At 40.5% G+C, this 26,882-nt stretch overlaps 5 protein-coding genes and 1 pseudogene across 6 annotated transcripts; 4 read left to right on the forward strand and 2 right to left on the reverse strand.

The window, feature by feature from the left end:
• The first annotated feature begins 3,841 nt into the window (after positions 1-3,841).
• On the forward strand, positions 3,842-17,763 carry LOC111605453 (serine/threonine-protein kinase D1). 2 transcript variants are annotated; one of them, XM_030224208.1, is made up of 9 exons: positions 3,842-4,080; positions 8,904-9,038; positions 10,649-11,169; positions 13,407-13,551; positions 13,654-13,791; positions 13,936-14,120; positions 15,415-16,402; positions 16,465-17,202; positions 17,269-17,763. In XM_030224208.1, the coding sequence occupies exons 3-9, from the start codon at positions 11,044-11,046 to the stop codon at positions 17,463-17,465; spliced, it is 2,517 nt and encodes an 838-aa protein (XP_030080068.1). In that variant the 5' UTR covers positions 3,842-4,080; positions 8,904-9,038; positions 10,649-11,043; the 3' UTR covers positions 17,466-17,763. The 2 variants fall into 2 exon arrangements, with proteins under 2 accessions (XP_030080068.1, XP_023179740.1); XM_023323972.2 differs by lacking the exons at positions 3,842-4,080; positions 8,904-9,038; positions 10,649-11,169; ... (1 more) ...; positions 13,654-13,791; positions 13,936-14,120 and adding an exon at positions 15,237-15,349.
• A 1,189-nt stretch (positions 17,764-18,952) lies between these two features.
• Positions 18,953-20,117, forward strand: LOC115483095 (annotated as a pseudogene).
• Positions 20,118-20,374: 257 nt separating this feature from the next.
• On the forward strand, positions 20,375-21,818 carry LOC111605445. Its single transcript, XM_023323962.2, has 3 exons — positions 20,375-20,505; positions 20,558-21,176; positions 21,236-21,818. Exons 1-3 carry the CDS (start codon positions 20,439-20,441, stop codon positions 21,711-21,713), a joined length of 1,164 nt encoding a protein of 387 aa, XP_023179730.2. The 5' UTR covers positions 20,375-20,438; the 3' UTR covers positions 21,714-21,818.
• Positions 21,819-22,086: 268 nt separating this feature from the next.
• On the reverse strand, positions 22,087-22,781 carry LOC115483098 (dynein light chain Tctex-type). Its single transcript, XM_030224207.1, has 2 exons — positions 22,192-22,781; positions 22,087-22,132 (listed from the first exon to the last, which is right to left on the reverse strand). The coding sequence occupies exon 1, from the start codon at positions 22,616-22,618 to the stop codon at positions 22,283-22,285; it is 336 nt and encodes a 111-aa protein (XP_030080067.1). The 5' UTR covers positions 22,619-22,781; the 3' UTR covers positions 22,087-22,132; positions 22,192-22,282.
• Positions 22,782-22,882: 101 nt separating this feature from the next.
• Positions 22,883-24,656, forward strand: LOC111605442 (2-(3-amino-3-carboxypropyl)histidine synthase subunit 2). The gene is given in 3 exon segments (XM_023323959.2): positions 22,883-23,157; positions 23,211-23,767; positions 23,769-24,656. Coding segments are annotated over 3 exon segments (1,428 nt in total). The 5' UTR covers positions 22,883-23,004; the 3' UTR covers positions 24,487-24,656.
• On the reverse strand, positions 24,553-26,843 carry LOC115483096 (mitochondrial-processing peptidase subunit beta-like). The gene is given in 8 exon segments (XM_030224205.1): positions 24,553-25,019; positions 25,074-25,165; positions 25,231-25,601; positions 25,658-25,847; positions 25,850-25,880; positions 25,882-25,986; positions 26,043-26,249; positions 26,551-26,843. Coding segments are annotated over 8 exon segments (1,410 nt in total). The 5' UTR covers positions 26,620-26,843; the 3' UTR covers positions 24,553-24,674.
• Positions 26,844-26,882: the final 39 nt, after the last annotated feature.

A 26,882-nucleotide genomic window follows, 5' to 3' on the forward strand; every position in this document is an offset into this window, starting at 1 on the left:
CTGAGCTTCTGTTTTGCTTTTTAATTTATGACTAAAAGAAATATATAAATATATATATATATATATATATATAATATATATATGTATATTTAACTATATATAAATTGAGGGTCAGGCCCAGGCAGAGATTTATGAGACGCGCTCAATTAGAAATTCACCATATGCTTGCCTCAAGCTTGCTGTCCTTTTGAATATTATTTTCTAGAATTTATTCAAAGTATTTGCTGAAAATGTCTACCTTAGGTATTAATATTTAACATGACTAAATCATTAGGACAGATAAGCAAAACGTCAATTTTCAAGTTTTCATATTGTAATCTCCTGATTCTTTGCAGGCCAGGAAAGAGATGGAGAAAGACAAGGATAATTTTGTTCTATAAGCAATCAAAGTCTGTTATAATATGAGAGTAATGAAGCATTTGCATATTGCAAATTATTCAATTTATATATTATTTTATATATTAATATATATATTATTTTATTTATAAATAATTATTTACATTAAAATAAACATTTTCTTTATCATTCTGCTAATCGTTATTTACTGCCAAAATTCAATAGGCGATTTCTTGTACTGCAAGAAGTGATCAGAAGGCTAGAAAGGAATGAATGAGGCTATAATGAAGCAAATGAGCATAGGCAAAGATGCTGTCCAAAGAGTAACAGTTAGAAAAGAAAAAGTAGGAGGTTTGCAGTTCCAGACGAAGCCTCGAATCATGATTAAAAAAAAACATTTAAAACTACAACAAAAATAGTATTTCAAAAAATCAACATCATAATCATCAATATAAATGTCAATTTAAATATAAATAACTATGTTTACCACTATTATTATCATTAACATAATCATTATCGTATCAACAAAATGTCCTAAGAACTTAGCTAGATGTGAGTAAAGAGCTTTGCTTCTAAAGCATTTAAACTTAATTTAATGGTGCTCTAGGAAATCTATTCAATTCTCTCACAAAAGACTCTATAAATCAATAATAATTAACTATATCAATATCAACATCAACAAGTTAGTGAAATCGTAAGCAATGATAACATTTCAAACTCTCTGCAAGATGTTCATCAGTCAACATCAATTAACGATAAAGAATAGAAGTTAAGCGGATTACTTCAAGCAGAAGGACAGTTTGCATCTTGACAGAAAACTTGAAGCACATTCTTCGTGTCTAAATTGTGGAGCTTAAAACGTGCAATGCAACGACTCAGTCAGATTGAGGCAATTATTGCTGCTGCCATGGATCGTGAGTAAAAATTGATTGCATACTTTCAGGGGCAACACCTTCGGCTGGCTTACCTGAAGAAGTTTTGAGCTGTAACTAGAGCACAGCAAATAAAACTATATAATTTATTGCTGGATTTATTGTCTTTATATAACCTTTCAGTTGACTGTTTTAAATGCAAGTGAAGGTTTCAGCTGTCATGGCGCAACTCGAGCTGTTTAAATAAGGCTCATAATAAGCCATAAAAGAGCTTAAGCGCATTAAGCCAATGGTAAGCTAATGAAAACTTCTCGAATGTGTACAGCCGACAAAGGTTGCAATAAATAACAGTTCTGCTTTCTCTTTCTGTTCGCTTGCTATCAGCTCGTTGTTTGGATAACTCATTAGCCAGCATCAACTATGTGAAAATACGTGAAAAGAGAATTCCTTGGCACATATGTATGTATAAAAAACATTCTATACGAAGCTAATTGGAAAGTGCCTCTCTGTCAGCTTTTTCACTCAGTCTCCCCTTCTCTCTCTCTCTTTTTGTCGCGCTGTCACACTCGCTATCTGTTCGCGTGCCAACAAACTGTTGCTGTTGATTAGCAGAAGTAAAACAAAGAAAAACATAAAAGAAATAGATAGCAAAGTTTGTTTACAAAGCGAACAGACTGCTAAACTACACGAGCAATTATATACTTTATATATATATATATATATATATACAAAAATATATATAAAATTTTTTTCTGCTCAGCTAAAACCGATTTCGATTAGAGCCCGATATGGCAGCCGCTTTGTATGCTATGGAAAATCTCTTTATTATATTACGTGCCATGCTTTTGTTGTCTAGAACTCCAATAGCTTTTCGCAAGAGCCAACAAAATATAGCAGAAGCAGAAGAAGTAGTAGAAACCCCACCCAATCGCGACTGGAACGGGCGACGTGAGGAGCTGCGCCATGTGTTGCTGGCACAATTTGACGGTTCCTTTTTTGATGCTGCTTCGTGTGCCGTTTTTTCCATTTTCCCTCTGCACAGTAATTGCATGGCTGTTGAAAATGAAAAGCTCTGCTCCGTAGCGAAAGCGATTATGTTGCTGGTGTTGTTGTTATTGTTGTTGTCGCAATTTCCACAGTTGGCAAAAAGCTTTACATTTCCGCCCACATTTCCGCTCTGGCGTGCATTTTTACGCGCCTCAATTAGAAGCAGCTAAACAAACAGAAAATCAAATTCACGCGAATCAACGGAACAAAGGTTTAAGTGCAGAGAATTTTGTTTACTTAAAAATATTTTTAGAAAACTTTTGAATTATTTTTGCATATATTGAAAAATATGGATAAAATAATATTGCTTACCTTTCGTATACGTAATATTTTGCTGTGTATTGCGAGCTTTACTACGGGAGCAAGTTGTAAAAAAGCTGAAACGTGCGACTTTCGCTCTTTCACAGCAAGCAAAGAGCGCTGCTTAAGCACTGAAGCTCTTATGAATTATTACAACATATTACGTATACGCCTGGTGCTGCGCAAATGGACAGGACTTTGGGCAGAAGCAATGTTTGAACCAATTGTCGATGGAAAGAAACTAAGAAGGTATCAAAATAAAAAAATTGATTTCGGAGCTTATTAAACACTCAGTTATTAAATACTCAGTTAACTTTTCGAGCTAAGAATTAAATCCATTTCAGATTAAATTTTTAATAAATTTTAAGTTTTTCAAAGACACTTGGTAGCATAGAACAGTAAGAGTGCAAACATGTATAAGGTTCCATAATCAAATATTAATTTCAATGCTTAAAAACTCAAAATCTAATCTAAGTCTAACTTCAGAATCAAACAAATTTTTGAATAAAACTTTTATTGTAAGAAAAATTTTCGTTGAAATATATATATAAATTTCCAATTGCCAACTAATTTCTATTGCCTAATACGTGGCCAAAAATATACATATATATTTGATACGTCTAACATTATAGTCACCATTCATAAGCTAACAATAAGCTACTACCGCACAAAGCCGGGTAATATTTGCTTATATTTAAATACACTTCAACATTTATATCCAAATGCTTTAGTCATTTCCGGCAAGAGCTTTTGCTCTCAAACACTTATCTTAAACAGTCTGGCAACGCTGTGATGCGCGCTCTCTTAGGTCAGTGTGAACGCCGCTCTTGCATGCGCCGCTCTCTTCGATTGGCAACTCCACAATAAAGCACAAACACCTGTGAAAGCTGCCAATTCAATTTTAGCGGCAATTCCGAACGAACGTAAATAACAACGAAAAATAATCACAAAATGTTTTAAATAAACAACCGAAGCTGCAATAAGGGAAACGCGTCAAGAATCATGGCCCATAGCCACAGTGGGCATTCAGCGTGTGAAAATTGCGTCAACATAGCGTAAACAACAAATAACGCGCGCTCGCTCTCAGTCGCCCTCGCTCTCTCTCTCTTTCTCTCTCTCTCGCTCTAGCTCTTCTTCTGGGAGCAGCGCTGAGCTGTGGGAGCATAAGAATTTGAAGAGCGGAAATGAGTTGAGCTGGCGATGCTTTTCAGGTTGAATTTTTATTTCTTTCTTTTTTTTTGGGTTTTTTGCAGCTCGCGTTCGGTTTTGGTTTCCTCGTATCAGTTGCGCGGCAATCCAGCCAAAGACTAAACGTGCGAATTATCCTCGTTAGCGTGTGTATTGCCACACATTGGGGCAGACGACGACGGCGATGCTGCTGCTGCTGCTACTGTTGCTGCCACAACGGTCGCGTTGACAGAACAGTACAACAAAAATATAAAATAAAATAAAAAAAAAAAAACAAAAAACGAAGAAATTTGAAATTCTAAAGAAAAGCGCTTGGCGAAATGGGCCACGAGTAAAGGTGTGTCGTTTGTGCGCGTGTGTGTCTATGTGTGTGTGTGTCTGTGTCTGTGTGCATATTAATTATTCAAATTAATTGCAAGAAATACGCTACAAGCACAAGTAGCTGCGTACATAATTTATAAACATATTTTTGTTTGAGCGAAATATATTTTGAATTTGTTGTTAGTTTGTTTGCCAAATGAAAATGCATAGAATAACTAAAGTGTAGTTGCTGATATATATAATGTATATATACATCAATTTATAAAAGTTCAGCAATAGATGAACTAACAACAACAGCAAATAATCACAAGATGAGCGCACAGCTTGCGACTTTACGGGCCAACCATGTTTATAGAGCAGGTTTTTTTCTCCCATTTCATTTTTTTGTTTTTGTTTTCGTTTACTTAGTGGACTAAGCTGCCACATTGAGCTTTACACACTCAAATATATATATATATATACATATGTATATTTTTGTACACCTATGGCCAGGCATATAGCACAAGAATTTACAAGATAAAATATAAATGCATATATATAGATATTAAATAATTGAAACGTATATATTTCAATCAATTTAAAAAAAAATTTATGTATTCACTTATTATTTTTTAATATTTTATCAACTGTTTAATATAAAAAAATTAATATTTTTTTTTTTTAATATTAAAAATATAATGTTTTACACATTTCTCAATTTTTTTTGCAAAATTTTTAAAAACAATCTTTAATTAATAAAATGTCAAAATATATTTTTAAAAAAGTAAATATATAAGTATATATATTTATTAATATTCTTAATATTTTAAAAACTCTAAGAGTTCTTTGATCAGAAAAGCATTCAAGTTTCATATTAAAAGCACTAAAACATAAATACTAAAATAATATATTATTTATATTTTATTTCAATTTAATATTTAACTAGTTTTTAAATATTTTAACTTAATTAACTCATAAAAATAAGTTATATATTAAAAAAATTAATACCTTCGCCTTTTTTAGTATACACTATTATTTTTTTGAACGACTAAATTTTGTTAATTTTTCTGTCTCAAGCCCTCAAGTGCACATGTTCCCAAGTTGTACTAAGAAGTACATTAAACTTAATCTTTGTTTCAAATTGTTATTTAAATATTTTGTTTATCACTTAATTTTGTTTTCCAACATTTTGTGCCCAGCTGCACTACTATTTTTATGAACAGAGCAGCAAATATAAATAATATGTTTTAAGGAACTCTCACAATATTTAAAATAATAACAAAGACAAGTATATATAATATTTTATAAAATTTAATATCTATTATTCATTTTTAAATTTTTTTATTGTAGATATTTGTTTAAAATTTTAAATTCAATTTTTGCTTTACTTTTCATTTTGAATATTTCTTCTTCTTTTAATATTATTATTAGTACAGCATAAACTTTGCCTTATCTTTGGTTCACATAATTAAGTTTTTTGAATTGAATATCTCTAATTGCCTCGTGTCGGCTGCTCTATTTGCATGTCCATGGGTGTACATATGCAGAGTCTGTGTGTCATTTTATATGCCATTTGTAAATGTTTGTGTGCCACCAAGACCAATCTATATTGAAGTGGAGTGTGGCTGGGAAAGGCAAACAAATAAAGAAAACACGTTCAAGTTATTCCTTGGCCTTGGTATTTATGGCCACTGCGACAGGCCCTGTCCTGTCCTGTCCGCCTGCTGTTCCAGTGCTTCAGCAGAGCCCGCATACTGAATGCGATTTATGAGAGTTGGCCTCACGCCCTTCGTCATTTGGTCGCCACCCACAGTGGAATTTGAACCTGTCGCGACTTGGCAGCATCTCTCACATGTCTCTCTCGGTGGCCCCATTATCACCTTGCTAATTATCTATCGATGATGATGCCATGCGCTGTGCCCTACTCTGGTCTGCTCTAGCCTTATCAGCTGCGTATGCGGGCAACGCTTCCATCTATTTGCATTTCATTTCTATTTCAAATCTAATAATATTTCAACAAATAAACATGTGAGCGTGGCCTCTGAGCTGAAATGAGACAATAACGGGAATATATATACATATAATTATATATATATATATATATATTTATATATATGTGTGTACAGACAATGTAGAAGAACTCTTAATGTCCTTTAGCATTGTCAAGAGCAGAACAAAGACTTGGCAAACAGCAGAGCTTTACGGTCTATAAACGTGACTATTTCGAGCTCTAATTTGCGCTGGGCTTCTAATTGTATAAAGCGAGCATTATACCATTATTGTTTGCCGACTGTCTATACAAAAGAAATAAAAATACAAAGCTAAATCTGCCAAGGGTGATGAATGGCAAAGGCAGCATCAGTTCACTGACGACTAAGCTATACCCTGTAATATATAATTAAGGAAAATGCAAATTTCAAATGGCTGCAAATTTAACAAAATTTATTTATATTTTATTTTGAATAAGTTCTATTAAAATATTGATAAGTGACATATAAACCATATCAAAAATTGACTTGAATATTTTAGATAAAATTTTTAATTAAAAAAATCTAAGATAATTTTTGGCCTTGATAAAAATTATATTTTGGCAAAACTCATTAAAATGAGATTGATATAATTCGATATACCCTGTAGCTAGCTGTCGAACTGTCATTCTTAAACTATAATTGAAATTATTGTTCAAGTTTCTTGCAGTTAAAAGGGCGTGACTATTAGATACTCTATATCTTAGTTAGCTAAAGAACTCTTTAAAAGTATTTCCGTTAACCATGTATATAATATTATAATAAATTATAATATACCCTGTAGTTAGTCATAAAAACAAATACGACTGAGACAATTTATATGACAAATCTAATGCTGCCAATCGATATTTATCGATATTATCAAACTAAGCGGATAAGCTCCGCCTCTAACTTTAACTGTTACTAAACCTACTTTAGCAGTCTCGTTAAGCATACATAAATTGCCTGTTACATACGCCCACACAAAGCCAATATGCCCTGCGCTCGTACCATTTTCGATGAGCACAAAGTAAAAGAAATAAATTGTATATTTCTGTGCATTATTTTTCATTCAACCACTTGAAGCGTTAACAGAAGCCCTCACCTAAATAGAGGCATTTACGAGGCGCAGCCGAGAACATTTCTTTTGCACCTCGCGATGGCAACGCTGGGCGAAAGGAAAGTCAGGTCGAGTGTCGCTATGAAAATCGCTTATCAGCGACCACAGGTAGTTTTTCGCACAGCCTTGACAATGACAGCCAAAGAAAATGGGCGCGCACTACGACTAGCTGAGGGTGGATGGGCGGACGAGAGACAGAGAGAGAGAGAGAGAAAATAAGTGCAAAATCGTTGCGGCTGTGGCAGTGGCAACAATGTTACTTGATTATTTTAAGGCAGCGACAACAGCAGCGGCAGCAGCAACGGCTGTGGCAACGGTCGTTACAACAAACAAACAAAGGAAACAAACAAAGTGGCGAATATTATGGGGCGAAGAGCTATCAACCTTAGCGGGCGCAGGGCGAGGCGGGGCGGCGGGAGATGGGAACGAACTGTCGTGCTGGGTCGAGTGCTTTGGTTCATAGCACACACACACTTGCATACACACATACTGTTAAGCACGCGCTCTTTCTCTCTCTCTCTCTCCCACTCTCTTCAAAGAGCATTCGTAGCGTATGTGTGTGTGTGTTGTGTATGTGTGTGTTTGTGTAGTAAAACGGGTTTTGAGTTGGCTTTTACCACTGCCAACTGCCGCTGCTGTTGCTTTACTGCTGCTGCCGCTGCTGCTGCTGTCGCCTTTGCAGTCAGTTGGCCAAATCAGTTGCTCTTTTGGCTTAGTTAACACAGAACGTGCCGCGGCGACAATGCCAGCGACAACAGCAGCGAATTGCAACGCATAGAACAAACAAACAAACGGGCAAGAGACAGCAGCAACAGCAGCAGCAGCAGCAACAGCAGCATTGTAACGGGTTAGTCACAATGCCAGCAAGTGGCAAGCACTGGGCTGCAACAAAATTTAACTAAATTCAACAAATTAATAAATATTAAAAAAGGAATTTATAAAAGAATCGCGTCTGCGGCAGCTGTTGCTCGCTGTTATGTAAAATGTCAAAATTCAAAGCTGCTCAAAGATACAAATAAGATTTAATGCTATGTGCGTGTGTGTGTGTGTGTACGCGCGAGTGACTGTGTGTGTGTGTTAAATGGCAGCATTGACTTGAGGCTGCGTCATTTGCTGCTCAAATTCTGTCAGCCACTTGAAGTGTTTCTAGTCCGCAGCCTCTCCCAGCTTCAATTGAAATACGAAACGCACTTGGCGGCGCTTGGTTCCTACGCGTCTATCCCTCAGCCTTGGCCGCAGCTACAACAACAACAACAACAATAGCAGCAGCAGCAGCAGCAGCAACAATAACATTTACACTCCATACACCTACTTAAAAAATTTAGAAAGTTGCTTGTCGGCCGACGCGTTCGAGTCTTTTTCTTGGCCTGGCTTTCATTTCGTTAACTTGGGCCTCGTTGTCTTCCACACACACACACACACTTGTGTATATATATATGTACTCGGCATTCTTTAGGTCTTGGACCTGTTTATTAATTGCTTTTAATATCTGGCATTTTCTTGACATGTGAGATACAAATTTATTTTGTTTTCGTTTTGCATAGAAGCGAATCTGTTTTCTTTATAGAATATTCTCTCATGCCTTCATCTTGTAGAGCAATTAGCAACCGGTTCGTGTGTAATAAGCCCAATTACCCATATATATATATCTAACTAAGCGCCTGCAGTCGCAACCTAATCAAATACAAATTTCAAATTCACGCTCACATTATTTATAGCCCCATTGTTTCCCAGATACACGTTCCATGACCTAACTTACTAAAAGTTCGACTTCGCCAGGGGTTTACGAGGAAATTGGCCCAACTATCGAACTGAGAAAAATATTATTGATTGAGAGCACGTGTGCTGAGTGCTCTTCAGAACACCTGAGTATGTAAATTGCGAATCTCTGCATTATTTATCGACTTTAGCTTAAGTTTATATACTTTTGTTATTATTTACTGTTTTTCTAAGAAAATGATGTCAAGGAATGAGCTCCATAGATAAACAGATAGAATATAGAATATAGAATATAGAATATAGAATATAGAATATAGAATATAGAATATAGAATATAGAATATAGAATATAGAATATAGAATATAGAATATAGAATATAGAATATAGAATATAGAATATAGAATATAGAATATAGAATATAGAATATAGAATATAGAATATAGAATATAGAATATAGAATATAGAATATAGAATATAGAATATAGAATATAGAATATAGAATATAGAATATAGAATATAGATATAGAATATAGAATATCGAATATATCTAGAATCTAGAATCTCGCCTATCCTCTCGCCTCTATAGCCTCTCGCCTCTAGAATCTCGCCTCTCGCCTCTCGCCTCTCGCCTCTCGCCTCTCGCCTCTCGCCTCTCGCCTCTCGCCTCTCGCCTCTCGCCTCTCGCCTCTCGCCTCTCGCCTCTCGCCTCTCGCCTCTCGCCTCTCGCCTCTCGCCTCTCGCCTCTCGCCTCTCGCCTCTCGCCTCTCGCCTCTCGCCTCTCGCCTCTCGCCTCTCGCCTCTCGCCTCTCGCCTCTCGCCTCTCGCCTCTCGCCTCTCGCCTCTCGCCTCTCGCCTCTCGCCTCTCGCCTCTCGCCTCTCGCCTCTCGCCTCTCGCCTCTCGCCTCTCGCCTCTCGCCTCTCGCCTCTCGCCTCTCGCCTCTCGCCTCTCGCCTCTCGCCTCTCGCCTCTCGCCTCTCGCCTCTCGCCTCTCGCCTCTCGCCTCTCGCCTCTCGCCTCTCGCCTCTCGCCTCTCGCCTCTCGCCTCTCGCCTCTCGCCTCTCGCCTCTCGCCTCTCGCCTCTCGCCTCTCGCCTCTCGCCTCTCGCCTCTCGCCTCTCGCCTCTCGCCTCTCGCCTCTCGCCTCTCGCCTCTCGCCTCTCGCCTCTCGCCTCTCGCCTCTCGCCTCTCGCCTCTCGCCTCTCGCCTCTCGCCTCTCGCCTCTCGCCTCTCGCCTCTCGCCTCTCGCCTCTCGCCTCTCGCCTCTCGCCGCTCCGCCTCTCGCCTCTCGCCTCTCGCCTCTCGCCTCTCGCCTCTCGCCTCTCGCCTCTCGCCTCTCGCCTCTCGCCTCTCGCCTCTCGCCTCTCGCCTCTCGCCTCTCGCCTCTCGCCTCTCGCCTCTCGCCTCTCGCCTCTCGCCTCTCGCCTCTCGCCTCTCGCCTCTCGCCTCTCGCCTCTCGCCTCTAGCCTATAGCCTCTCGAATATCGCCTCTAGCCTATCCCCTATGGAAGATAGACTACACCTATTTGGGAAATCGAATAAACATCATTAATTGCTTTCCATTTAAATTCTATATCTGCAGTGCGATTTGATTGCATCTGAACCGCATAAATCAAAATCCGTAAACACGCTGGATTGGCTATTAAGTTTTAATTGATTTTTCTTTTTATATCTCATGGCCAGCGATTAAATCAAGTGCATGGCAATAAAAAATAAAGCTAATAATTTGCTAACGGTTTTTTGTTATTTTGGACTTTGTTACAGTTATTTTTCGCAAGCCGTTAATGGCTGTCTAGAATTACGGAAACCCCCGCCAACGCCTGGGCCACAGCCGAATCCAACCGCAGAAACTTGCAATAGAAAAACGTCCAAAAGAACAACAGTAACAACAATAACAACAACAAATAACGGGATTAAGGGAAATACGAAAACGTCCTTCGTCCTTGATGTGCTTTGGGCAGCAACTGCTGCTAAAACGAAACTTTTTATTGAGATAACGCCAATCGCTCGCGCAGCTGGAGCACCCTAAAGACGCAAACCTGGCGCAACGACAGCAACAGCAACAACAACAACATTGCAACAACAACAGCAACAGCGGCAGCAGCACCAACGGCTGCGGCGTCAGCGTCGGCAGCGGCGTTGGCAGCGTGCCGGTCATCATGGAGGGGCCGGAGGTGACATTCCTCTTTCAATTTGGCAGCGTGCGCGACGCAGTTTGTGTGCCGGCAAATGCATTGACGCTGAAAACGCTCAAGGATTTGGCATGCGACTTCATCAACACCAAGGTGAGTTGAGCCTGGGCTGGGATCGACCAAATGGGTCAACATCTGTCGACTAAATTATGCAAAAGCTAAACACACACACACGCCCACACACCACTACACACACATACATGTAACTAGTCAATATTATTGCGCGGAACGCGGCCAAGTCAACAGACTAAGGCACAGTGGGACTATTTGCATGGTTACCTAATGAAAATCTTTATTTGAAATTGCTAGGAAATTAATCTAAAAACTACATTTAGCTATTAAGAATTTGAAAATGATGCACAGGGTGTCACGATAACAAGGTGACTCAACTTTGTGTTGGAAATATTTATATATATATAATTTTTTTTTATTTTTATTTGAATTTGAGAAATATTATATTATATAAAATATAAATATGCGAATATGTGATTTTTATTTTTTATTTTTTTTTTCATTTTATTTCTTTTATTTATCATATTTATTTTAGTCATATTTTTATTTATTTATTTTAAGTATTTTATTTTTATTTTTATTTTTTTTATTTATTTTATTTATGCTATTTATTTTAATTATTTTATTTTTATTTATTTTTTATTTTAACTATTTAATTATTTTTTATTTATCGTTTTTATGAAAATAAAAATACTTAAATAAAATTAAGAAAAATATCAATTTTAAGATTAACTCAATATTTAATAATATAGAAAATTGTTTATTTTTGTCTTTTGCTTGAGATTTTATGAACATTTATAATGTTTTTAAAACTCAAAGCTTCCTTTAACAATTCTCTGCACAGTCCGAGTTATACTAATATTGCAGAATTTTCAACTCAGCTTAAATTTCAAGTAAAAAAGAAATTATATTTAATTTTTAGCTATGCCTGCTAAGCTTGACTTTTGCCTACATTTCAAAGGTCATAGGCCCACTGTACAACGCTAGCTCTATTAGACTGGCCTACCGGCCACTATGTCGCTCTATCTCCCCTTCTCTCGGCCCCTCCCCCATTCTCCCTCTCTCTCTCCGACTCTCACTGTATTTGTTGATTTGTGTAGCAGAAGTGTGTACCTAATAAATTTATGTGTGCACTATAATTGCTTAATTTCATTAAGTAAGTCGGAGTCCCATACACATAGTAGTAGACACTTTCCGTTTTGCGCAGTTATCCATGACCAATTCAATTAACCAGGCGGCCAAGCAGCCAGCTGACACTCACTCTTAGCCCGAATCAGTAGCTTTGCTGCCCTGGCACGTCCTGTGGCCTGCTCAGCAGTTGAGCTTTGACAGCTGCTCCCGCCGACACAAGTATCATTTTTCAATGTCCATACTAAATAATGGGCTATGATGAGTCTCTTGTCCAGTTCGCTGTATATTGCCATCGCAAGGATATCTATATCAATCTATATATATCGTAAAATAAGCCTGCAGCACTAAGATACCCTTTGACCTATGACAGCGCATGAAAATCTTAATAGTGAAAAAGTTTTCTTATAAGAAACAGTCTTATTTGAAGGCAATAAAGGTATAAATATAAAAATAATAATACATATATAAATGTAAATTTATTGCTGAATCAGTTTACTTATGGTCACAATTCTAATTGGAACAGTATTATGAGCAGTAAAGAATACGCATTCACTTTACTTATGGGAACTAATCTGATTGGAATATGAAATTAAGAAAAGAAGAATCAATCAGATTGCAGATGGCAACTCATCTGATTGGAATATTATTGACTTGAGTAGAGAAGACTCAAACCCTTTACATATGGATGCTTTTCTAATTGGAATGTTTTTAAAATCAACCAAGACTAACTATATGAGAATTTTATTTCTGAAAATTATTTCTTTATAATAAAAAATATGACAAAAATAATCTTAAAGATGCGCTCATTAACTGAGTAAAAAGCCCACTAAAAAGCCCTCATTAAAACTAATAAGAAAAGAGCTAACTAAATATACAAATTGTGCACTTAATAGGGTATCTCAAACAGAGCACAGTTTGCTAACTGTTTTGATTATGCACAAGTAACTGTATTTGTGTAGACATATATTAATTGATACATACACACATACATATGTGTGCGCACGTTAGAATCTTATCGCACAATCAATTAAGATATGATATGATAACTGATATAGATATATATATGATAAGTGCCATATGCAAAATGAGCGTTAAATTAAGCAAAACATCAAAAATGGACATGCATCTCCTCTCTCTCTCTCTCTCTCTCTCTCTCTCTGACACGTCTTCTCTTTGTCCATTTACAGATACCAGATAGTGGACTCACATATCTGTCAGAGCGCATTTTACTCTTCATACATGACTATAGCACGCCCAATGTGCTGCACATTATCAATTCCGCAGCGGAAGTTGTGGACGAGACATTGGTGGAAATTGTATTAACAGCCAGCCGTAAGTAGTTTGTGTGTCGCCTTCAATCAATGTAGGATGAGCCGCACACTTTATCCATTTAACGAATGTCATCAGCCATATCCATTCACTCCTCGCCAACAGCCATACTATATCCGACATCGGAAATGCCAACATTGAAGCCGCATAGCCTGAACGTTCATTCCTATAAGGCGCCCACATTCTGTGATTTTTGCGGCGAAATGCTGTTTGGACTGGTGCGTCAAGGACTCAAGTGCGATGGTATGTACACAGACCCACACACAGACACACACAGTCACACACACACACACATACATACAGACGCCCGCTTGTTCAGTCATAAAAACTAACTCAATTTGCGACATACATATATACATATATATATGTGTGTATCATTCACCACAGGCTGTGGTCAGAACTATCACAAGCGCTGTGTGGTGAAAATCCCGAACAATTGTAACCGCTCCAGTGATGCCACCTCGAGACGTTCGTTTACATTGCAGCCGCCCCGCAGCCCATCTGGCAGCTCACAGCAGTCGCTGGTCTCCAACGAGGAGTCGACGGGTCGCCACGATTCCAGCAGCTCATTGGTAAAACGCATGTCGGAGCTTATGAATGACATAATTAAGAATTAAATATGGGCAGCGCAGTAGCAAATGGGCTTAAGTGCGGTTTAAGTTTTTGGGGTTAAGCGGTAACGGGGCTCCCTACGAGTATTTAAAACATTATTTACTTACATTTTTTGCTTTTTAATTTTTATATTATTTTTTTGAATAAACTTTATTTAATTTTGATAAAACTGCTTTAGTTGGCTTTCATTTGAAATTCAGTTAAATACTCGTAGTGGAAATATTAGAGTGGAATTTTAAGGATAGTAAATTGGAGAGTTGTTTAAAGTGTAGAGTTTAATAGTATTATGAGGGGTTGAGCTTATAATGAAACGGCATACTTTAGTGCAGATAGAAAAAGCTGGGGCAATGTGTAGAGTGGAGAGTTTAAAACTGAGTAGATATTAGACTATACTTAAAGAGAAAAAACTTCTATAGAAATTATAAGGCTTAAGGTATACTGTAATTTGGAGAGTTTTGTAGAGTGGAGACTTAAACTCTCCACTCTCCACTCCATTCTAAATAGTTATATTAGACTATACTAAAGTGCAAATTAAAAGGCTTATTTTAGTGGATATGCTGTAATTTGGAGAGTTGTGAATAGTGGAGAGTCGAACATGGAATAGGCAGTTCATTAATATTTACGGCCTAAATAATTGGCATTGCATGTTCACTTAACCAGAAATAGAGTAAGTGGGAGAATTGTGTAGAGTGAAGATTTTAAGTCTCCACTCTACACTCTACTCTGAATAGTTATATTAGACTACACTTCAGGTGTAATAAGCTTCTAGTGCCATCTAAAGTGGGCATACTGCAATTTGGAGAGTTGTGTAGAGTGGAGAGTTGAATACGCATTAGATATATATTCGTATATTCGTATTAAAAATAACTAGAAGGACAATAAACTAGTTTATTTAACTTAGAATAGAGTAAGTTGGAGAGTTGTGTAGAATGGAGAGATATAAAACAGTGAGAGTTGAAGAAACAGTGTGTAGAGTTGTAAGTCGATTAGAGTGAAATAACAGATAAAATTAGCCAACTCAGATCCTCCCACTGCTCATATATATATATATATATATTCAGATATATATATATACATTTAGTTTTTATATGTTTAAGAAGTCTATTCTCATTTAAAATTGAATATTCCTCAAAATAGATAGAAATGCGTAGCAACGTCAAGTTGTAAGGGAATCGCTAAGCCAAGCAGGGTATCTCTTAGTCGAGCACGCCCTCGTCAAATGGATTTTCTAACGCTTTTGTATTTGCCCCTTAGAACATACCCGGATATATGGGCCGTCATCAGCGCACCCACTCGGCGAGCAGTCGGAATGGGCAGATGGTGCTGCGCATACCGCACACCTTTATGGTGCACACCTATGGAATACCCACGGTCTGCCAGCACTGCAAGAAGCTGCTGAAGGGCCTGTTCAAGCAGGGCTTGCAGTGCCGCGACTGCCAGTACAATACTCACAAGAAGTGCATGGATAAGGTGCCGCAGGATTGTACGGGCGAGGCGCAGCTGAGCCAATTGCAGGCGGAGATTGGCGACGGGACGCCGCGCAAGGAGCGCGACAATTTCTTTCGCGAGGAATTCGACGACAGCGATTTCGAGGATGGACCCCAAGCCGAACTTGCCATATACAACAGCAAGGCCATGGGCGGCACGAATCTGGTGGCCGGACGACCAAGGGAGGCGCCCAAGGCGCTCACCAACGCACAGAACTCACCACCGGAGCTAGTCAATGGCGCCATGACGGACAACAGCGGCAGCACTGGGCCCGACGCCAAGTCGACTGACGGCCAATCGGAGCAGTCGCAATCCTCGTCGTCCTCCTCGCCCAGTGCCAATATACCCCTGATGCGAATCGTGCAGTCCGTGAAGCACACAAAGAAGCGGGGCGGCCAGGCCATCAAGGAGGGCTGGCTGGTGCACTACACCTCGCTGGACAAGGCGCTCAAGCGCTACTATTGGCGCATGGATTCGAAGAGCATAACGCTCTTCATATCGGAGCAGGGCAGCAAGTACCACAAGGAGCTGCCGCTGGCCGAGCTGCTCTCCATTGAGACGAAGCCCAATGCCAACTACTGCTTCGAGCTGTGCACGGCCAATCTCAGCTACTATGTGGGCCAGGACCCGCAGCTGGGCGTGGGTGAGCAGCAGGCGGTGCGTCTGCCACCGCCGGACAGTGGCATCGGCACCGACATTGCCAAGAGCTGGGAGACGAGCATACGGCAGGCCTACATGCATGTGACAAACACACGTAAGATTCCCAGCTTGAGGTCTAACCAAATCTTTGCTAATCCATTCGTTCCATACGCGCAGAATGCTGTGAATCGGAGGAGCAGGTACAGGATATGGGTCAGCTGTATCAAATCTTTCCGGACGAAGTGCTCGGCTCCGGACAGTTCGGCGTCGTCTACGGCGGCGTGCACAAGAAGACCAAGCGCGAGGTGGCCATCAAGGTGATCGACAAGCTGCGCTTCCCCACCAAGCAGGAGGCACAGCTGAAGAACGAGGTGGCCATACTGCAGAACATAACCCACTGCGGCGTTGTCAATCTGGAGCGCATGTTCGAGACGCCGGAGCGCATCTTTGTGGTCATGGAGAAGCTCAAGGGCGACATGCTCGAGATGATACTCTCCCATGCACGGGGCCGCCTCAGCGAGCGCGTGACCAAGTTTTTGATCACACAAATCCTGATTGCCCTCAAGTATCTGCACTCGCAGAACATTGTCCACTGCGATCTGAAGCCGGAGAATGTGCTGCTCTCGTCGGATGCTGAATTTCCGCAGGTGAAACTCTGTGATTTTGGCTATGCGCGCATCATTGGCGAGAAATCGTTCCGGCGCTCGGTTGTGGGCACGCCCGCCTACCTGGCGCCGGAGGTGCTGCGCAACAAGGGCTACAATCGCTCCCTGGACATGTGGAGCGTGGGCGTGATCATCTATGTGAGCCTCAGCGGCACCTTTCCCTTCAACGAGGAGGAGGACATCAACGATCAGATACAGAACGCGGCTTTCATGTATCCACCCAATCCCTGGAAGGAGATCTCCTCGAATGGTAAGCCTCAGGCTCAGCCTCAGCCTCAGTACCTATAGATAGTAACACAATCGGAACTTCTCTTAGCCATTGACCTCATCAACAATCTGCTGCAAGTGAAGCAGCGCAAGCGCTACACCTGCGACAAGAGTCTGATGCACTATTGGCTGCAGGACAAGCAGACGTACAGAGACTTGCGCAACCTGGAAACGCAGGTGGGCCTGGGTCGCTATCTCACCCACGAGGCCGACGACATGCGCTGGGACAGCGCTGGCGACATTTGACCTGCCACAACAGCAGCAGCAGCGGCAGCAGCAACAGCAGCGACAGCGGCGACAGCACATGCCGAGCTGTTGGGCAGCCAGAGCGTGCCCTCGAACTGTGCCGGCTGCCATCGGCTGTCCAGCTCGCCCAAAGTGGAGGCCATTGGCGACAAGGCGCTCAAGTGGATGCGCTTTCATCTGTGCAAGCACATCAAATAGCCTTCGCTTCCCACTAGCTTTTTCTAAATACCATTCATTGTTTTTATATACTACACACAAATATTTGCCAGACTGTAAATTAACGTGAAAATATTTTAATTAGCACCTTGTTCAAAGAAAAAAAGAAAATGACAAAAAAACAAGAAATTTTCAATCTTGGCGTTTATCAAAATTTTTAGATATATTGTCTCTCTATGAATTTCGCACAACTTTTCTTACGCTTGATCTTAAAAAGAGCAAGAAAAAAGACACAGAAAACACAAAAAAAAACAAAAAAAAAACACAAAAATTCATTAACAAATTAAATTTCTCACGCTTTTCCAGATGCCGTTTGTAACTGAAATCTCTGTGCTAAATTTTTCCTAAGAATCAAAACTAGTATACTTATACATACATATACATATATAACTGATGGATTACGGTACTTAAAAGAACGCATACTATAGACGAGCAGAAGCTGAACAATTTCTGAACTTAACAAAAAATAAAAATAGAAAAAAATTTAATATTTATTTAAATAATAAAAATTTTGGTTTATCAAAAAAAAAAAAAAAAAAAAAGAAAACAATTTAATATTTAAATAAATAATTAAATAAATTAAATAATTTAAATAAATAAAATTTTTATTTATAAAAAAAAAATAGAAAACAATTTAATAGGAATTTAAAGAAATAAAATTTTTCTTTATCAAAAAAGATAGAAAACACTTTAATAATAATATAAATAAATAAAATTTTTATTTCCCACTTTCATCTTCAAATTAAGTTCGGAAATTGTTTAGCCTCTTTTTCGTCTATATTCACATGACCACATAGACCAATCCAAAAAAAATGTATGCAAACGCTCAGCTGTGCTCGTATTTTAGAACCAATTAAAATATAATTACTAAAAAAAAAGAAACCGATAAAGATAAATAATAATAAAAATCAGACAAGTACTGCTTGAAAATGAATGTGTGTTTGAGTGCCCTATATGGAAGCTGGGTAAAGAGGGTATATTGGTTTTATGTGTATAAGAGCTAGAAAGAGACTTGATAACAAGTCTTATTTCTATATATGTAACAGCTAGAAAGAGACTTGACAGCTATAGCCCATCGTCTATACTTATCTGTCCCTTCTATTCCCTTGCCTCTAAGCTCTTTTGCACCTCCATTCGTTTAGCTGTCTTCTATACCTTAAGCACCATAAGCTCTTACTCTTACCTCTCATCTCTTTAATATATGAATATATGCCCTAAAAATAATATTGATATTTTTATACATTTCATATAATTTGTATAATCATTCCCTATTCACACTTAAAGCATTCATGACTTTGATAAATTTGCACAAAGTCAACAATAATCTTTGCATCGGGTACTTTCTAGTCGTGCACTCCCGTCCATAACACTCCAACTTGAAATCTGCTTCAGTGGCATGCAACGGCTGACACCCTTTTGCGAGATTTCTGGCCCAGTTGCAAGAGTTAGCTGCAGCAGTCGCTGCACACTCTTTGGACGAGCAAGATGCAACACTTTGTGGCCAGACTTTGGCTGCTGCTAGCACTGAGCCGCTTCAGCATTACCGAGTGGGTGGAGATTGCACACTCGCAGTCGCAGCCGCTGGCAACTTCCAGTGGCAAGCAGCTGGCAGTTGAGCGAAATGCCAATGGCGAAGGCTTCACCACGCCCAGCGCTGTCTGGCTGGAGTATCAGCGGGAACGCTTCGGCTTGAGCAACGGTCAGAGCAATCCTTTGGTAGTTAGCGATGTGGGCGGCCTGAAGCACAGCGAACAGATTGTGGTGCCAAACAATAGCCAGGTGATTCATGCCAGGACCAAGCTGGTGGTACACAACAGTTCCAGTAGGCCGCCAGTGGATGTGGATCTGGTGGTTACACCCAAAGTGGAAACCACAATCGCGTCGCCATTCGTCGCAGGTGGAGAGTGCCGAGGATGTTGATGGCGTTGTGGAGACAGCCACCGAGCAGTCGGACGGCGCAGATGATGGGGAACTGCTTTTGCCCAGTATGCAGGGTTTTCTAAAATTTTTGAAAAAAATGCAAATCGGCTGGATTAAGAAGTCGGCACTCAACATAGAAAATAAAATTAAATTACTGAAGCAGCTACGAGACAATTTCATGAAAGTTATTGGTGCGTACTTGAAATAATAAAAAGTTGTCGCATTAAGTGAATTTTACTTTCCACAGAGCAACAGTTCTCGGTGCTGTGGCAGCCAACGGAGCGGCACAGACGACGACGACGCGGCCTGTTGGATGAATCCAATTTAGAATTTCCACCGGAAGCAGCGCTAATGAGTATTAATTTTTTAACATTTGCAGTATTTTTAATTAAACTAGTGCTGGTGAGTAGATTGAATCGAACTGATAATTTCCATAGATAATAATGTACATTATTCATATTGCAGCAAGTGGTAAAAATAGTCAAAAGCAAACATTACAAGCTTTTCAGGCTTTAACATTAATGCAGATGTTGTTCGAAGTCCATAGAATATACATTTTAAAATTGGCGCGCAACATTGTGTATGGCAGCTCTAATGATAACAAACATCTGGCAACCTCTGACAGGCTTAATATAATGGCAGATTTCCATTGCATGTCTTAAATTTAAAAAGAAGCGGGCAAAATTGTCTGTGACAACTCTGGTGACAGCAAACATCTGGCAGCACTGTTTCCCCAGCTGTTCGGCTATTTGTAATTCCTACACGTGCAACGGCACATTTGACATTTAACATATAATCTGTATTTAAGTTTTTAAGTTTTAATTTAATTGAATAAAAATGGATGAGAAAACATTGATTGAAAATGTTTACAATCACAATCAAGATACATATTTCCCCACTTTGCGTAAGTAGTACATTGTAACTGAAAGATCTTGTAAAAAAACTTCTGCTTGAAGTAAAATTTCAGAACGGCTCGCTCGGCACCAGCTCAAATTTTTCACTGATTGAGAGCAAAAACAAACGAAACACACGCAAACGCGCCTTGGTCATGGCAGGTGCCAATACCTATGTAGGTGATTTGCAGAATAATGAAGAATTTGATACGTATATCTGTTTGCGCGATAAAACAACAAACAAAGCTACCATTTTGCCTGTGCAGCAGGCGCTGCTGTCAAACCACATTTACGAGAAAATGGATAAACTAGAGAACCGACCAATGCTGAGCAAAGAACATGCTACAAAGAAGCTACTCAAGGAGTTTGGCGGTCGCAAGGCATCCCGCTATGTGGCCAATCGCGAGGAGATGATGGTCAATGTAAATGTGATGCGTCAGGATCTAGATGAAACAGTGCAGAACTCTGCTCGTCAGGAAGACGAAAATGACGAGGATAATACCCTACCCGAAGTGGATACAAACAATGCAGAATATTTGGCGACCATTGTGCCCAAGTGCGATAAGACGGCAACAAAAATAAATGAAATTTACGATGTGGAGGATGTGGTGCCACAAGCATTGCTCGATCGCCTGGACGAGGAGGCCCAAAGTGTATACTCTGCAGAGTTGGAGACACTACCGTAAGTTTTCAATTTAGATCTATAAACATTCTCGACTTACCTAATCCTCTTTTTTTCAGCATCGAGTCGGACTATCTGCGTGACTGCATCAAGCGCATCCAAAATAAGGAAATCACCACAAAGCAAGATATTCTGCACATCAAATTGATTATCTACATGGACGCGCTGCAGTCGCTCATTGCGCTGCGCAAGCGGCAAATGAAACGTGTCGAATTCTCGGAGATTACGGAGAAAGTGGAAAATGACATACGCCATCGTTTTGCAGATCCCAACGTGGCCAAGTCCTGCACACGCACCACCTTCAGCACAGAGAAGGCGCTCACACATTTCATTGTGCTGGCGCTGCTCATCAGCGAGAATCATGAAGTAGATGTCAATATGCTATCGCGCATTCTACGCACATCCAAGGAACGCATCATCACCTACGCACACTTGGTCAATGCCCGTCCCAAAGCGCGTTCGGACGTGCTATCACTGCGACTGCCCAGCACGGTGCCAGCGCTGACGGTCGGGAGGCGCTTTCAGCGCAAAAAGTAACAGTTTTTAAATTACAGAAAGAACACCCTGTATTGATTGCAGCAGTTGCATCGATTAAACAAATTTCGGTCGTTATTCAAGGCCGAATGGGGTGAAACTAAAAAACATAAGAGAACATTTATTTTTACATTTTATTTAATTTACTTTTTAAATGAAAAACCGTACGTAACATTCAAACACTTTGTGTGCAACTTTTGTTATTCAGAACTCGAAAAAATAATACAAATACATTTCATTTTGCTAAATAATTGGAAATTTTGCTGCATGTGTTTCATTCTAAGAATTTGACAATACTTTGCTCGTTGTTGTAACGTGATAGATTGGTTAGATTCCTTGTTATGTGGCTTGAACAAATAGTTCGCTGAAGTAATTCTTTTTTGTTGTTTTTGTTGAGTATATCGATTTGAATTCTGTTTCAGCTGCAAAATGTGGCACTTATTAAAGCATTTATAATTTATATATATATTGCTCAACTTACACGCAAAACAAATGCAAGGCAATCTTGTTAATCCCTCCCCCTTAGTTGTTAGTGATTTGTGTGTCTTGGATCATGATCGATGTGCGTCGGCCTAAACGGCCAGCCCAAAGACCGAGACGATGCAGTACATGGTCTTATTTTCCCAGCGGACGGTGCAGCTGCCGTCGGTGTCGTTATTCCAGTAGCAGGAGCTGGCCGTGTGCAGTCCGGCGCCGTTCTTTTGCATGATCATGGCTGTGACAATGTATTTGTAGGGCTTCTGCTCTTTGGTGAGCACAGTGAGGCAATTTTCGACCACCTGGCCGGTCCAGTTGTTTACTTTATCGTGCTGGTATGCGTTGCCACCGATAGTTGATTCGATAGCCTCTTTAATTGTTTTGCTCACATCATCCACAATAAATTGGCTTTCCTCGCGTGAGTCATCCATTTTTGTTCAGATTTGTGAAGTCTATGTGTATTTCGTATACAGTTGATGCTCCTTTACCGTTGTTTGACGTTGAATTATGCGCGCGTATTCGCAAACGTTGGCGCGTCTGAATGCCTCAAAAATATATGTCTGGGGTTAGCTTCGACAAATTTCGCTTGCCTTGCTACTTGGTGAGCAGTTAAGTTTAGCGATGGGAAAAGCAATAGCATATCGATAAGTTGGATTTTGATATCATATAGCAAATTCTTTTTGCTAGAGTGAGACAATTACATATCTGTAAAGAAAATACCACAAAAATTCGATAAGTATAAACAAATCGAACTGCTTATCGGCCTTTCACTTTAATTGTTTATTTTACGGTTTCTGCACATTTATTAAATCGAACAATGACAGCATCTGCCTTTTCCAGCCAGGATACGGCAGCGCTGGAGCGTCAGACAGAATTGGCTGTGGAATCGCCGGTAACATTTGAACAAATCTGGAATGAAACGCACAAAAAAGTTAGCATCGGCTGGATACGACAAAATGGTTACAAGCGGGTGCGTAAATGCAACAGGAAAAAGTTGTTGCGTGATTTTAACATATTTCTCAGATCTGTCTTCAATTCCCAGACGATTATTTGCCTCACAGCAATGCGATCAGCACTTGCCTGCAGTTAGCGCTAACAGTAGAGGACTGCAAGATTTTCATTTTAGCAGACACCACGTATGGCAGCTGTTGCGTCGATGAAATTGCTGCTGCTCATGTGGAGGCGGATAGCATTATTCACTTTGGTAATGCGTGCCGCAGCAAGGCCAGTCGCTTACCGGTACTCTATTTGTATCCAGTGCTGCCTCTGGAGCTGTCCACAATGCTACAGCAGCTGGCCACGCTGCAACCAGAATGCACTGAACGAGATGTATGCGTTTATCTTGATATTGGCTACCAGCATCTCTATGAGCATCAACTAGCTGAGGGCGAGGATACGCTCTTTAGCCAGCTGCGCGATGTGCTACGCCCTAAAAAGCTGCTTATAGAGGTGTATCCACCACCCGCTGAAGATTGCATTGAGAACAAGCAACCAGCTGAGTCAGAGACTGCATCGCCGACGGAGCGTATTTGCATTTTTATTGGTGCAGATAATCAGCGCTTTGCTAATCTGTCACTGACCACCACAAGCGTTCCAGTGGCATATTTTCGACGGTGCCAGTGCCACGTTGAGTGCCAAAAATCCACTGACTGCACAATATATACGTCGGCGTTATTACTACATAGAGAAGTGCAAAGATGCACAGACACTGGGGCTGATTGTCGCCACATTGAGCGCTGTTGGCTACTTAGATGTAGTTTCACGTTTGCAGGAAATGGCCAAGAGTCGTGGCATTAAGACGCAACTTATTTCCGTTGGCCGCATCAATCCGGCTAAGCTGGCTAACTTTCTGGAGATAGACTGCTTTGTGCTAATCGGTTGTCCCTTTAACAATATGTATAATTCCAAGGAGTACTATAAGCCCATTGTGTCAGTGTTCGAGGCTGAAATGGCGCTGAATCCAGCCTGGCATATGAAGTATCCGGAGGCGTATGTCACAGATTTCAAGCAGTTACTACCGGAGGGACGAAGCTTTTTAGCCTTTGATGCACAGGCCGTGCAGCCGCAGGATGTGAGTCTGGTCAGCGGACGCATGAGAGGAGGCACTGCTGGCAATGAAGCAGTCGATTCAAGCACGACAGTGGCTACGCAGGCCAAGATGGCACTGATGACAACCGACACTGGCTTGACGTTCGAGGATCGCACTTGGCAAGGCTTGGACCCGGCGCTGGGTCAAACTGAGCCAGCCAAACTGCAGAAAGGTCTTAGCGGAATACCTATCAACTACTCGCATGATTAGATAATAATCGATGTATCACCTCTCAATACCAATAAAATACAACGAACAAATATTTACAGCAGTTCATTTAAAGTTATGTTGTGGTTTTATATTAGTTTGGTTTTTACTGATTCTCTTGGATCAAATTTTTCTTGAATTGGACTACACTGCTAGCAACGATATATTTTAAACCAGAGCATTGAAGCTATTTAGACCCTCAACCAGTACATCGAAGAGCGAATTCTGTTGTAATCGGGCAAATTCTCAACGGGTCCAACGGCGGATACGGCGGGGCATCTGTCATAGATGTACTTCATGCCGACATCGCGGACATTCTGGACGCTGACAGCATCGATGCGCTGTTCCAGTTCATGCAATGGGATGCGGCGATTATAGCACAGAATCTGGCGACCGATATCCTCGCAAATAGGCGTAGTGCCATCCAACTGCAGAAGCATGTTTGTCTTCAGCAAGTTCTTGGCGCGTTCAACTTCAGCCTCTGTAACCATGGTGCAAAGACGCATCCATTCAGTTTGCACATTGAAAATCATATCCTAAAAGAAAGCTGGTTTTATAGAAACAATCTGCTAGAAGAGATTTATATATACCTCGCACTGCAATGGATCGCAAACGAAGTAGATACCCCATAGGCCGGTATCCTTGTAGCAGGTGTTGAACGATTGGAAGCTGTGGCACAAATCTGCATATGGAATACGAAGCAAGAGCATTTACATAGGACAGAGATCATTATATTTGGATACTAACTGTCCTCAGCACTGGCACGTGCCAAGTTGGATGCATTATTGGCGCCACCGCCCTGAGAGCGATCCCAGGCACCTACCAAAGTGTTGGCCACCATTAATGGGATGTTGTCCTGGTCGGTCCAGCCACAACCCTCAACAGCAACAGCTACATGAGCCAAAGGCAGTGAATCGTCACGCACACGCACTTCGGAGCCAGTGAAGCGACAGGGAGTTACTTCAGCTGGCAGTACGCTAGACTCCAAGCGGCCAAGAGACTGACCGGCCAACTTGACAAGTTCGTCATGCTTAACACCACCGGCGCCAGCCAAAACAATGCGCGACGCCTTATAGTGGGTCTGAATGTAGTCGGTTAAGTCGGATTTACCAATTGACCTGTAAATAACAGAAATTAGCTAAATCTTAAATTATCTCAAATATATTCGACTTACTGAATGTTCTTGGTCGGGCCAAGAATGGTCTGACCCAAGGGAGTGCCCTGATAGGCAGTAGCGTGCAAGTGATCAAAGACCACCTCCTGCAAATTGCTCTCCACCTCCTGCATCTCGCGCAGAATGACCGAACGTTCACGTGCGATCTCCGACTCACCCAGCTTGGAGTTCTGAATAATATCAGCTAAATCTCAACGGCCTTGGGTACATCCTTGGACAGACAACTTTGCATAGAACACAGTCTGCTCGCGTGATGTGTACGCATTCAGATGAGCACCCATGTTCTCAACCTCAAGCTCCAGGTCAGTTTGCGAACGCTTGGCAGTACCCTAATAATGGAAGATGCATTAATATTATATTTATATACTATTATGTTCTACCTTACCTTGAAGGCCATGTGCTCCAAGAAGTGGGCAACGCCATTGTTCTTATCGTTTTCGGAACGCGAACCAGCATCGATCCAGAGTCCAACCGTGGCAGTAGATGCGCCCGAGTCTTCGCTAGCGACGCGCAGTCCATTATCCAGCCTGGTCACCTGGGTGGCGGGTATGTTCAACAGCGTCTTCCTAACGGTCAGTGCTGATTTGTAACGCTAAGAAATAGGAACAAAGAAAAAAAAAACAAAACAAAACAAAATTTTAAGTTGCGAATCAGTTGGGCAATTGAATATACATAACCTCAAATTTGCTAAAGACATTTTGTAACTATTTTGTGTAGCTTTAAGCTAGCATATTGAAGGGACATATTTATGCTTTTTAGCTTAAGCCTTTAAATAAAGGAGCTCGCCACTCATTCCACTTGCAAATTGGAAGTGGGCAGCTTACAAAATGCACAATTACGTAATTTAAAATACTGGAGCGTAAACCAATATATAATTGTATTTTTTAGTTACCCTTGATGAGGTCAACGCCGCGCATGTATGAGCGCATATTTTGCGTTACTCCAAGTACACGCAACGCCATCGTTTATTATAATCGTTTAATATTTTATACACTTAAAATAAATTAAACTTATGCGTTCCCGTTGTCGCGGCGCCTGCTGAAAATTTCACACTCGCATATGTACTATGTTAAGGCGTGAAGTTAGTTGCGTGCAAATCAGCTGCTCACTGGTCGATGGATACTACTCTGGTCCCACTGTAGTAAAGCAAGATTTGTGTATTTTTTACGTTAAATTTTTTGGCAAAACTTTTTTTGTTTTGAAAGATTTTCAATTTATTTTATAA

The sequence above is a fragment of the Drosophila hydei genome, unplaced genomic scaffold (assembly GCF_003285905.1).
Source record: "Drosophila hydei strain 15085-1641.00,03,60 unplaced genomic scaffold, DhydRS2 tig00000397-arrow-arrow-pilon, whole genome shotgun sequence".
Lineage (NCBI taxonomy): Eukaryota > Metazoa > Arthropoda > Insecta > Diptera > Drosophilidae > Drosophila > Drosophila hydei.